The following is a 13163-nucleotide window of genomic DNA, read 5'->3' as shown; positions in this document are numbered from 1 at the left end:
CAGGCATGGAAAAATTGATCTTGTCATTTTGTATTGAGGGCAGCACACATCACAGTATTTATTGCTTGCTGTCAACCTTAAAAAAACAAAAAACGCAGGTTTAGCCACGTGACTTTTTAAAAAAAACTATTCCCCAGGCAGCTATGCACTGAAGGGAAATAAGCCACTTTCTGTAGTTTTTTTTTGGTTCTACACAGCTTTGTGCTGAGGCACAACTGCGTTTTTGAAGCACAGTGGATGAACTGGAAGTGAGGCTCGAGAAAGCTGCACAAGTTTTCTTGGAGAAACAAGGCCAGGACACCTCACTAGTGGAGATTTCACGTCATTTGCAAGGTTCCTTCGATCACTTTCTGATTACGGAGGTAAGTTAAGAAATTCTGTCTTCTCTCGGCATTCAGTAAGGGGACCCAAGTGAGCATGTTTAAAAGTATTCATGTATGAAATGCAGCGTGAAAAATAGACGTCGGTGAAAAGAATAGCATAAAAAGTGACTTTCAAGTGAACATTAGTTTTGAAACAAAAATATTTGAAGGTCTTCTGCACACATAAGTTACACATAAGTATGTATCTTGCAGGCAGGTGCAAGTTGTTCCACAAATGCAGGGTTTATGTGGGTTCTTGAAAACCCTTGGATATGAAAACTATGCTTCCAAGGGCCCTGAGAGTCCTGGAATTTCTCTCTGGCCCTTGAAAAGCCATGAATTTATGGTGTGTTGAAGGAAGCAGCCACGAAAGAGCTCTTGCACTCGCTAAATTGTTTCTTTTACACAAAAATACTGATGTTCTGGATAATTCCACAGGCACTTTTGGAGAGAATTTAATCTGTGTGACACTGATTCATTCCACCTCTGAGAAACTCAGCATTGGAAATGAGAGCATATGTGTTGTATGTATTCACACGTCTTTGTGTGAGGAGACGTTATTGTATGAACATCTTAATCAGCTCTGTTATGTCATGATTGTTGCTGCTTTGCGAGCTGCTTCTGTAAGCCACTAACTAATAAATTGCTCATAGTTGATCCATAAGTTTGGGGTAGTGATGATATTTCTTCCTTTATGTGATGAGATTAGGAATAGCTGATCTACCTGGCAAGAGCCTATCAGTAGTAATGCATACAAATGCCTGCAGTTATCTAGTGATTTCTTCGACTGCACTAATAGCAGCATTCTTTGTCAGCACCTCAGTTTCATGGGTGGGCTAGATGGTTCATCGCTGTGGAAAGAGTTGAAAGCGTTAAAAGAACGTACACGGCAGGAGACACGGATGAGAGCTTGTCCGTATCTCCTGCTATGTGCATCCTTTAACTTTTTCCTTACCACGGCACTAGGCGTCGATCACCAGTGATCGAAATTTTTGAGCGCGCAATTTGAAAAAACCACTGTGCCCCTGGATTCGTGGCGCCATCTCGGTGGTTGTATACAAAGTAGAGTTTCCGTTTCTGCACGGTTCACATTTTTACCGCGTGGCGGCGATTTTTACAGGGCGCACGGGCTGCAAGGTTGACGCGCACTTGAGTGGAGCGATGGCGTCGACATCCGGAACCGCGCGTGCTCGAAAGATCGCACTTTCGCTCGATCCCGACAATCCGGCAAGTGATCTTTTGGACTCATTGAGCACAGATGACTCGGAAATCGATGTTGCGTTGTTGGAGTTCAGCTCAGATGAGGAAAACGCAGCCGGTCAGCTGGGAACATCAGCTGTTACCCGCAGGTAAAAGTTTTGGATTCGCCGTCCCCTTTATTTATGGACATCTAGAGCCGGTTCAATTGCCCTCTTGGTGTCCAAACTATTGTTTTCTTTATTTATAGAGTGTCCACCTCATTTGGGCAAGACGTGCTTCCACCAGCTCAAAGAAGCGTGGAGTTTCGACCACGGAGAGATCCGGGCATTGACCTCGGGATGACGCTCCTTAGCGGTCCGTGGCGGCTATCGCGAGCACTCGATTTTTTTTTGCCTTTTCTTTACCTTGCCTTTTCTTTACGGCGGAGGTCATTCATGCTATCTGTGCAAATACTAACAGGTATGCATGCATGTACATCCTCGAGAAACCTACCTATAGCGAGAAGGACGGTTCGTGGAAAGAAGTAACCCCAGCAGAATTGATGAAGTTCATCGCCCTACTATTGTTCATGGAAATACAGGAACTGCCGTAGCTGCATTTGTATTAGAGTACATCAAAATTGTTGTCTGGGCTTCTCCCTCCAAACATTATGTCAAGGCGACATTTCACCGCGCTTTTGGCCATGCTGCATATTTCTGACCCAGAAACTAACGGCGCTGGCGCACAGAAACTAGACAAGGTGTCCTGGCTTCTTCAGAACATCAACGACTGCTCCGCGTCATTGTTCCAGCTGTATCGCGAAATTTCAGTGGACGAAAGGATGGTGAAATTCAAAGCGCGCTCTGGAATTTGGCAGTACATTAGAGATAAAGTTGTGAAATGGGGCTACAAATTATGGGTTCTTGCGGACCCGAAAACTGGCTACACCATCCAGTTTATAGTGTATACAGGGAAGCTTGAGAAACACTTGTGTGGGCTGGCCTTTGATGTGGTAACAAAGCTTTGCAACAAGTACCTTGATCGTGGGTGCATTATCTATATGGACAATTTCTACACTTTGACTTCTCTTCTTGTGCACATCTTGGAATGCAAGACACTATCCTGCAGCACAACACGAAAAGATCGCAAGGGATTCCCCACAGAACTGAAAGGCGTCACTTGAGAGAAGAGAGCTAAAAGAGGAGACATCCGCTGGCTGAGAGACAAGGGAGTCGTGTATCTTCAATGGAAAGATCGGCGTGTTGTGCATATGGTTAGCACTGCACACACAGCTATCTCTTAGGTGCTTGCCAAACGACGAGAAAAGGACGGGAAGTGGCATCAAATCGCCATAAAAAAGCCACAGCTCATTGACGAATATAACGCCAGAATGCTTGGAGTCAACAAATAGGACCAGCTGATTGCCACGTACAATGTTTTGAGGAAATGAGTCCGCTGGTGGAAAACGTTATTCTTCCATTGCATCGACATCGCAGCTGTGAACAGCTATATTATTTTTCAAGCATATTGCATGCAGCATCCCCAAGCATCCGAGCTTTCTAGGCCTTCTCGATTTGACCAGCTGGCCTTCAGGACAGAGCTGATTGGACAGCTCCTAGAACTAGAGGACACTGCACCACTTCCTGTCCCTCCATCGCCACCTGCATGGCACACAGGTGTACAGCACAAGCCTGAAAGAAAGGACGTCCGCCGGAACTGTAGGAAGTGCTATGAGGAAAAGAAAGTTGAACACAAGACGAATATTTTCTGTCGCACATGCAATGTACATTTGTGCTTTGCAACGAGAAACTGTTTCGGCGACTGGCACACCAATCTGGCTCCAAAAGTTATCGAGCTATGACTTTCAATTTTGCTGTGATATTCTCATATGGAGTGTTAACTATTTTGTATCTGTCATAAGCTTTGTAGAATTTTTTGCACTGAAAATTTAAGTTACTCATTAAGAAAGTTTGCAGTGAATTTCATTAATTATTTGTGATTGCTAATTTTTTGCGCATTTTGTTATTACTGTTTTACTTTTGACATGTGGTTTTGTAATGTGAATTTAACACATGCGTTGTGGTATATAGTATTGTGCTATAAGTTCATCTTTTTCTTGAAAAAAAATTGTAAGTAGGACAATCAAGAGCTTGAATATTTCACTATGCGTCTTGTAATTTTTCCTAACTCAAAGAGTACTTAGTTTATGGGTATAATTTTTTAAAGAAATGTTGCCTAGTAAAATACCCACAATTTGTATATTCTGGAATTTCGCTAAAAAAATTTTTGCCAGAGATATTACTCCTTACTTAATTTTTTTTTTAATTTTTGTTCAATAATTTTTATGTAAATAAATTTTTGTATTTTTTAAAAATAAATACTTTTTGAAAGCGTGTTCATTTACCTTCACTTTTATGTACTGCATGACACTGTAAACTAAGCTGTTGCACAAAAAATTCCTAACTAAACCATACAAAAAACAGCCAATTTCCCCATGGTAAGGAAAGGGTTAAATTCTTTCAACATTTTGCACAGAAAAAATTATGACCGTTTTTGAAAGACTGCTTAGAAAAAGGCTCAAGGCTTTTACAACGTCCGTCCGTCCGTTGTGAGCTGTCTGTCTGTTGTTGCCAGGAAGAAAGAAAAGAAAAGTGCACAGGCCTGCTCACTGGCTCTGGCCGAGCTACAATCGCTACCACGTGCAGATAGTAGGAGAGTTTAAAGATGGGATAGAAAGACAGGATAGTAAAGACGCGCTAAAGACAAGACCGATCCCGGAGGTAGTGCAATACCGGGCCAACCGGTGGCGGGAGTGAAGCATCCTTCAAACTCTCCGCCACATTTCCAAAAATAAGCCCAATTGGACCCGTAACAGATACTCTACGGGGTCCGGACATCCGCTGTGAGCTTAAAAGAAAATAACTGGAACTTTCATGACTGCCTAGACTAAAAAAGGAGATTTGTTTGAGTATTTTCAGTGGTTGAAATTTCATGTGCACAGAAGGGCACATTTGTGCTCTATGAAAAATACAGCTGTGATAAGCTGGCTGCCCGATTCATTTGTCCTTGAAAAAACTTGCACAATGCCATGAAAGTCTGTGAAGACCCTTGAAAAATTTTGCTCTGAACCCTGCCTGCATGAAACCTGCAGATGCTTGCAAAAGTGCGCAAATCATGAAAAACGACTTCGGTTAGAAAAAGGAAAAAAAAACAAGGGAATGACTTATTTTTTCTCACAATCTAGAAAAGATCTCTTTTTCATTAAGGAGTAAGGAGAGCATAAGCATAGGGCAAAGAAAAAAGCAGACCGCTGCGTTCAGTAAATTTAGCAGTCTGGTTATCTTGGATTTTTCGCAATTCTACTTACAGACTGCACTGCCTACAGCGCTCTGGGCGTCCGCTTCGGCTGCGGGAGGTGGTTGGTTCGAAACCCACCGCCGGACACCCACCGGTAAAAATGGGTACAAGCCACCCCCGGCCCGGCGCCCGGCTTCTTCAGGGGTGTGTGCTTGGAGGAAACTCCGCAAACCCTGCTGTGCCCCTTCGGGGGCAAACCCAGTTTCGAACAACTCAGCCTGCAAAAGTGGTAACCAGTGCTGACATCAGCGTTGAAACACTAAGGTCCTTCGCCAGAAGCGATTCAGAGTATCACTGCTTTCTGGCTGTCTGGCCGTCATCATATGCCTTCTGGTGTACTACCTGAATAACCTGAGCTACCCGCATGCACTCTTGCAGACACTTAAATTGGTGCGATAACTCCTAAGGCTTCAAGATCAAATCCCACGTGGGGTTATCTCCAACCGATTGAAGTGCTTTTTGGCACTCTTAAAAAAAAATTGTCTAATAATAGGGTGACCAAAAAGTGTTCTGACATGAACGACAGATGTAGGAATAGATAATTTTCTGGCAGAAAAAACTTTTCTGTTGCACAGTTCATGTAATGAATGTATATTTTCTATTTTTAATAAAGTGCTTCTTATTTTTTATTCCTTTGACAGTAATTTGTTTTGCATCTGGACAAAGGTATGAGAACCTATGCACTTGCATTTGTCATGCTTCTGTGTCTGCCGAATGAGTTCACCATTCCATCTGTAGCCATAGGCTATAGTATACACGAGGACATTGTAAATGTATGGATCAGGAAGGTGACAGACCACTAGGCCAAAAAAAAACACGGTTAACCTAACTCTTTCTTTGATTAAAGGGTACTAATCATATTTATTATACGCAGTGAAATGAAAGTACAGTTCGCTGTAGATGGGTTCCGAAACCACGTCTGTATGTCCTATGCGGTGCTCTTAGTTCAATAAGAGATCATTGCACCGGACGTGCGGAGGTTGTGGGTTTAAATCCCATGCAGGTGTGGTGTGCTGTATTTATCTGAAAGGTTAACTTTAAAGGTATACAGCAAGAATACTGCGTAAACTTTTAATGTAGATGGTTTTCAGATACCTTTAAGTAGACGTATATAAAATTTTAAAATGTATGCCTTTAATAAAGATTACACTCTTGGAGGTTGCACGTTAACCTCTGTGCTAAAAGTTGCTGTGCAACCTAGAAAAGAGCCATGACCTATAATATAGAGGTTACCATATCAAAGGTTATGCATTACCTGTAAATTAGAAGCATAAAAATTTTGAAAATGTATGCCTTTAATAAAGGTTACCAGATTAAGAGTGTAGTATTGCTCGCGTGCGTTTTGCATTTCGGGGGTGGAGGGCCTCTTCGGAAATCTGAAGCATAACGACTTGTGTGGACAGATGACTGTAGAAGCCAGTCATCGTGTGTGGGAGTGGGCACTGATCGTCCATATGGTTCTGTAGGCATTCCAGGACCACATGTCAACTGAACTGACTGAACAGCAGACTGAATATAATCCAGGTTTAGAAGTGCGAAAAACGAATGACAAGTCCAGACGTGATTACCCTCTACCCCGTTATATCATACCATTCTTATACCATTATTTCATAACTTCTAAAATCGCCATTGGCAATCTCAAACTCCGACTCAGAAAAAACAGAATCACTGACTGGGACAAACTTAGGATGATCCGCGACCAAAATCAGGAACCGATCGCAGACCTAGAACAGTGGAGACAAACCCTCCTATCCGTTGTGGGAAAGGCCACTAAAGAACTAGGTAGTACATCACCTTGGCGTAAACACGATTGACAGCCCGCTTAAACACATGTGGGAGGCAAGGCAAAGCCTAGAAAAAAGATGGCTTAAGCAAAAATACAACTAAAGCTTAGAAACAGGAAAGTCACACTCACGGAAGAAATTCAACACCACTCCGCAGAACTCGCGAGACAGCAGTGGAACTATATCTGCGAAAATGTAAATGGCAATGTTGGCACGAGAGAGACATGGAATCATCTCGTTGATCCGGAATCGAACAAAGCTACGACTCAAAAGGAAATCACCAAAATTTTGAACAGAACCAGGCACGGATCAAGATATAAACACGCTACAGCAGAAATACTTCTGCACAAACCGAGAAACGAAGTCTCTACCCGATTATAAAGGACAACCTAACCCCATCCTGGACGCTGACATAACAATGGCGGAAACAAGAGCAGCCCTCCTTAAGATACGCACTACATCCGCTCCGGGAGAGGACGGCATTAACAATAAGACGCTCAGAAACCTATACGACACTTCCATCACAGCCCTCACGGACTTTGCGAACTAGTCTGGAGGGAGGGAGAACTCCCAGCGTCTTGGGAACATGCCATCGTTAAATTCAGCGCGAAAACCTCAGACCTATTTCGCTTACTTCTTGCATAAGAAAACTGATAGTGGACGGCATACTAGACAGACTGCAGTCGCACATGCACAAAGAGAATTTATATCCAGACACTATGGTCGGCTTTAGACCACATTTATCAACACAGGGTACGATGCTCAGACTAGCAAACGTCCTATCTCATGAGCAAGAAAGAAGCACAAGGGCAATCCTAGGTCTAGATTTAACCAAACCATTTCATAACGTCAAACACAAAGCAATCCTAGATTCTCTTTCACCGTTGAATGTAGGTGAGAGAACGTTTAACTACATCAAGGACTTTCTCTCCGATAGAACGGCTACAATTCAAATTGGCACAATCAAATCCGACACCTTCAGTTTAGGAGACAGAGGGACACCGCAAGGGATCGGTCCTCTCACCCATCTTATTCAATACAACCCTCATTAAAATGGCACACGAACTCGGCAAAACCTCAGACCTAGAACACTCTTTGTATGCAGACGATATCACCCTTTGGACCACCAAGGGGAGTATCGGCACGATAAAAGGTACGCTACAACAAGCGGCAGATGTAGTAGTAGAGGAGGCACAAGCCGCAGGACTTGCGTGTTCCCCTCAAAAAATCTGAAGTCCTCATCCTACATCCAAAGCGTCAAAGAAAGAATAAAGCGCCTGAGATCAAAATTTACGCAGAAGGGGCAGCCATCCCAGAATTGGAAACACTAAGAATCTTGAGAATGCTGATAGAGTCGAACCAAAAAACGGCACACTAATTAAGAAGCTGAGAAACAGCGTCAGCCAAATCTCCCTCCTCATAAGACGCATCGCGAATAGGCGAGGAGGTGCTAAAGAAGCCAGACCAGGAAACTAATCGAAGGCTTTGTTCCTAGCAGAGTCATCTACTCTACACCATAAGTCACCCTCAGTCAGAGAAAAAGACGACCGTGATTCTCTAATTCGGCAATTCTACAAAATTGCACTCAATCTCCCTCGCCATACCCCTAATGAAAAACTGCTACAGTTAGGAATTCATGACACCTTAGTGGAAATGACGGAAGCACACCTCACCGCACAATACGAAAGACTATCAGGCACTGCTGGACGTTTCATCCGAAAGAAGGCAGGAATACAATATGAAGGAATCCGAGCACATGCCTTGCCAATTCCAAGACACGTGCATGAACACTTAATAGTCGATCCTCTGGCCAATAACATGCATCCACACTATGATATGGACAAAAGAAAGGGTAGGGCACAAAACTTCACAAAAGATTATCAGTTCAGAAAGACGCGGCGCATGTGGACGTGGCAGAACATGCGGACAGAGACGCCTTTTCCCTGGCAGTTGTCGATCATCGAGGTTCTCCCCTTGCATAGGCGGCAATCGATAAAACAAAATTTCCGGAGGAGGCCGGAGAAGCTGCCATAGCTTTAGCTATTACCTCCACCACTGCCAAATACATCATCAGCGACTCCAAAACCGCAATTCGAAATTTTGCCAAAAGATGGGTCCACTCCGCAGCCATCAAAATCTTACAAAAAATCTCCAATACCCGCCAGATCACATTGATCTGGGTCCCCGTTCATTCGGGCCATCCTGGAAACGAGGTGGCGCACCAATTGGCCCGAGGATTCGTAGTGAACCTGGAGGTGCGCTACCCCGAGCTCAGGTCAGCCAAGGAGCGAGTGACGACCTACAAAGAAATTACTGCCCACTTCAAGAAAGTAAGACATATCTTCCCAGAACCACATAGATCTCTAAGTAAAACGCAAGTCAGTTGGTGGCAGCTCCAAACAGACACTTTCTTTAATCCGTACATGTACTCCACATGTTTCCCAGAGCAGTTCAGCCCCGTCTGTTCTCTGTGTGGGCACCATAAGGCAGACACACCATGCATCCTATACTCATGTAACCAAGACAAGCCGTCGAACAGTCTGCAGCTCTCTATCCAATCGCAGTGGGAGGCTGCGCTGCTCAGCTCGGACCCGGATGTTCAACTCCGGGCCACGGAGCAGGCTGAAGAGGTCGCCGAACGACATCGTCGGTCGGCCACCTGGTGTCCGGCCTAGAAGAGGAGCCCACCGCGGGGAGGGGAACGTCACCCTGACTCGCATGTAAGACCTCTTTTTTAATAAAGTTTACCTCCTCCTCCTCCTCCCACTAACCCAAACTCAGGTCGGCCAGAGAGCGAGTGGTATCCTACATTGAAATCACGTCTCAATATAAACAGAAAATTTTCCCTGAACTACACAAATCATTAAGTAGATTGCGACAAGTCTGCTGAAGGCAGCTCCAGAGAGAAACATTCTTTAACCCGTACATGTATTCAAAATGGCTCCCTGAGCAGTAGTAAAAACTTACTGACACAGATGAGTATTGGGCACGCAGGCCGCTGGGCCCCCGCATGGCCCCACTACACTCAAACATTCATGTTCCTATCGTCCATGAGGGGGGCAGCTCGGTCCGTGGTGGTCTTCTGCTGAACCGGGTCCTCAAACCGAAGCAGTGTCTCCCAGTCGTCCCATTTGGTGAGGTGCTCCAGGCCCCGCTGGGGAGGATCCGCCGGGGTTCAGCCCCATCAGTTCGCTTCGCAGAGACCTAAAAGAAAACACTCCACGCATTTTATGCTTGTGGAATGGAGACAAACTGCCGGACGGCCTGCAGCTCTTTGTCCAATCCCAGCGGGTGGCCACGCGGCTCAGCTCTGACCCTGAAGTTTGACTGCGGGTCACGAGAAGGGCCGGATGGCACCGCCTGTCGGCCACTTGGCGTCCGGCCTATGAAGAGGCCTACCATGGAGAGGGGAGAATACCCTTTTCATGACCCCCATCTTTCTGAAAATAGAGTTGTTCTCTCTCTCTCAATGGGCATGGGTGCTGCCTGTTCATGCATTCCTTTTTGCTTTTCGCCTCTATAAAGCCAAGACAAAATAAAACCAGTTGGGTTGTGCGTTTGTGTTCAGTGCATGCAAACAGGTCTTCACACCTGGTCATTGGTCAGAGCTAATCGCTAACTCGCTGTTATGTTGCGCTTGTGTGAGCATAGGCGTGCGCAGTGGGGTGACAAGGGGGGCAGTTGCCCCTCACCCTTCCTTATCAGGCTTGAGGAAATGGGGAGCAAATTTTCTATTGTATTGCATGAACTTTGCCCCCTCTCCTCTATTTGAGACGCCTGTGCACGCCTAAGTGCGTGAGCGTTCTGCAGTGATGAGTGCAGAGGAATATTGAGCTACGTGACATCGTATCTTAGAACAACACGCCCCGATCACCATTTTCCAGAACGCACGAGTGGGTCCACTGTTACAATCATTTCATGCTGCACATTTGCCTTGTAGCTCACCTCGTGTCTGGTCCGAGGCAAGCAAACCGAGCCCGGCGAAGCGTGAAGTATTGGAAGAAATATGATTCAATGAAGCACTTTACCGCATTATTTTGAAGCGCAGATATCGCAGAACGAGCGTTGTGTGCCAAACGGTCAAAACAGTTGCTCGTAATGGCACCCTGAGCGAGCATTCACGACCGTCGTTTCTGCAAGTGCGCTGCGCTGCAGTTTCGAAATAGTTTATGCAATCGAAGAATTCACTTACTTTCTTTTCCTTTTCAGTGTTGAAGATTATGTCACCGGAGAACTTACGACCATGTCGCACGGGTGTAAAAGCGTGGCTTATGGTGTTTGCACAGAATCAGATGTCCTTCTTGATGAAAGAAAAAAAAACTTCGTGAAAACAAGATGCATACAAAAGAAGAGCCAGCAAAACAACGCAGCGTTCGCCTCGTGGTTAATGCGAGTAGTTTTTCGTGGAGGCCGTATTAACACGCAAGCTTTAGTGATCACGTTTTCACTGCGCTGCTTGGTAATGAGTTCTGTATCGCGTGAGGGGGCATAATTAAAGTAGCTGCTCCGCTAACGCAAGCTCATGAACCAGCTGAGCTGCTTGACGTGGCCCATGAGTCGTGTTGTAAGTGCTCCGAGTAAAGGTTGCATTTTCCCTTTCGTTCATGCTGCAATCCTGCCACGCGCAGTGTCGTGTTAATGCATCCGACACATGCCCTCAAGGGTGCTTCGTGATTTCCCAGTGGGGTGTACGTGACTCAAAAGCAGCAAGCAGACGTACTGCATCTAGGTCGTCTGATACAGTTACAATGGCTAACCGTTGTTTTTTTATTTCTGGCTATTTCTGAACGAAATTTTTGTTCGCTTTTTTTTCAGTTAGGTAGTAAACAAGCTAGCTTCGTGCTGTTGTAAGCAATCCGTAGCCGTAGTGCACCAATATATGCCTGACGTCCTCCCTTGGGTGCTTCACAGCGTGAGGTGTGAGACAATCTTTGTTCCGTACTATAGAACCTGTGATAAGCGTGACACAAAAGGTGATTACGCCCCCGAGAGTCCCATGGCTCCCGATTTCCTGCTATTGTGAAGAAGAAATAACCGTTAGAATGAAATGCGCAAGTATATGTGGACAGATAAGCTGCGTAAACTGACGCGTTTATTCTCACGGGCTCCTACTTCCAAGCTTACAGTACATCACAATATAGGCGGACTTTGGACCAATGTATATTACTTCAACGTTGAAATCTAAGACGAGTTGAGCACACAGATTTTAGGATTTCTGGCGGTAAGCTTTTTTTTTACAGCCTCTCTGAGAAGGTCTAAGGCGCGTTATTGGGGCGACATAGAAGCTTAATTGCGGTTGGCGTTCCAGTCTGGTGCACCTCAAGATGAGTAGGACACAAAAGGCAAGGAATCGTTCAGGCACACAATCAAATAAACGTTTCAATGTTGCCCCGGTCCAGATGGTACATCAGGAGACGACCCTTTATGGCATATTTACCAAATCTTGTTATTCGGGGCAATCATTGTCGGGCGGATTATCTCACCTCATTTCTACTCGTTTACATCCTACAATGGGTCTAGTTCCAGAACATAGCTCAATTAAGTGGCGTTGCATGAACAGCTGTTGCTTGCCTCATTTTTTTTTGTACCGATAAAGAAATGTAAGCAAAGCAGGATATGGCAGAAAACCCTCTTAAAGGGACTATGCAATAAATTAGAGAGTTATAGCATATCGTTACCCTGTTTACGTTACCGTTTACTGGGCCCGGCAAGCGACGTCTGCGCATGCACCGCCACTTACCGGTCCGCAAGCACTTTACGGATCTCTTTTAGCGTTTTGCGTTAGCGTTCCCTCGTAATCAAACATGGCGGCGCCCTGCACGGCCGCTTCGGACCAAATACGGCACCGCCGCCGCGTTCTTCGGCTCCATTTCTCGCTATACATGAATGCATTCGCTTTTAATTTGCAAACTCTCACTCATGCGTTGCAGTTTGAGTAACAACTAGGCCATGTTTTTGAGATTATTTGCCGATTTTTGAGCAGTTAAGCCTGACTATATGTCGTGTACATAGCCAAATAGCAACGACTACACTGCAGCTCTTCAGTTTTGTGCCCGATTTAACATTTTTCTATATTTTAACGATTTTTTCCTCCAAAAAGTTGGTAATTCTCTTGCTATTTTCATCGGTAATTGTAGAAAATAAAAAGTTTCTCCAGCCGGAGTTGGTGCGCTTGAACTTACTTGCACTAGATGGCGCCACTGTATTAACTGTGTCTAAAAGCGCGAAACCGCAGAGTCGGAAGTGAACGAGGTCGATGAGCGAACCCCCCCACCTCCTGACTTTAGCCTTTGCGTGTTTTGTTAAAATTCTTTTTCCTTTTTTTTGTGCGTTTTATCTTTCTTTCTCTCCTTGTGCGCTTCCATCTTCTTGTTTTTTGTTTTTGTTTTTGGTCCGGGTGCACAACCTAGTGGTGCCCACCCGTTCAAAGGGCAAGGCCTCAAGTATCTTATCTATCTATCAAACCACACAAAGAACCGAC

General features: G+C 45.0%; 1 protein-coding gene across 3 annotated transcripts in view; it reads left to right on the top strand.

Annotated features, from left to right (window-relative positions):
- The window catches only part of LOC144125297 (uncharacterized), a 33025-nt gene extending 20322 nt beyond the window's left edge, over window positions 1-12703 (top strand). For 2 of the 3 annotated variants that reach the window (XM_077658551.1, XM_077658552.1), the window contains exons 4-5: window positions 235-362; window positions 4911-5527. In XM_077658551.1, coding sequence (XP_077514677.1) covers window positions 235-362; window positions 4911-5141 — 359 coding nt within the window. In that variant the 3' untranslated portion in view covers window positions 5142-5527. Of the gene's footprint in view, window positions 1-234; window positions 363-4910; window positions 5528-9246; window positions 9403-10891 lie in introns of those variants that run through there. The other variant, XM_077658554.1, reaches the window with a different exon arrangement.
- The last annotated feature ends 460 nt before the right edge of the window (window positions 12704-13163 follow it).

The sequence above is a fragment of the Amblyomma americanum genome, chromosome 3, assembly GCF_052857255.1.
Source record: "Amblyomma americanum isolate KBUSLIRL-KWMA chromosome 3, ASM5285725v1, whole genome shotgun sequence".
Lineage (NCBI taxonomy): Eukaryota > Metazoa > Arthropoda > Arachnida > Ixodida > Ixodidae > Amblyomma > Amblyomma americanum.
Note: the sequence above shows the minus strand (reverse complement) of the source record. Positions and strands in the feature narration are given on the sequence as shown.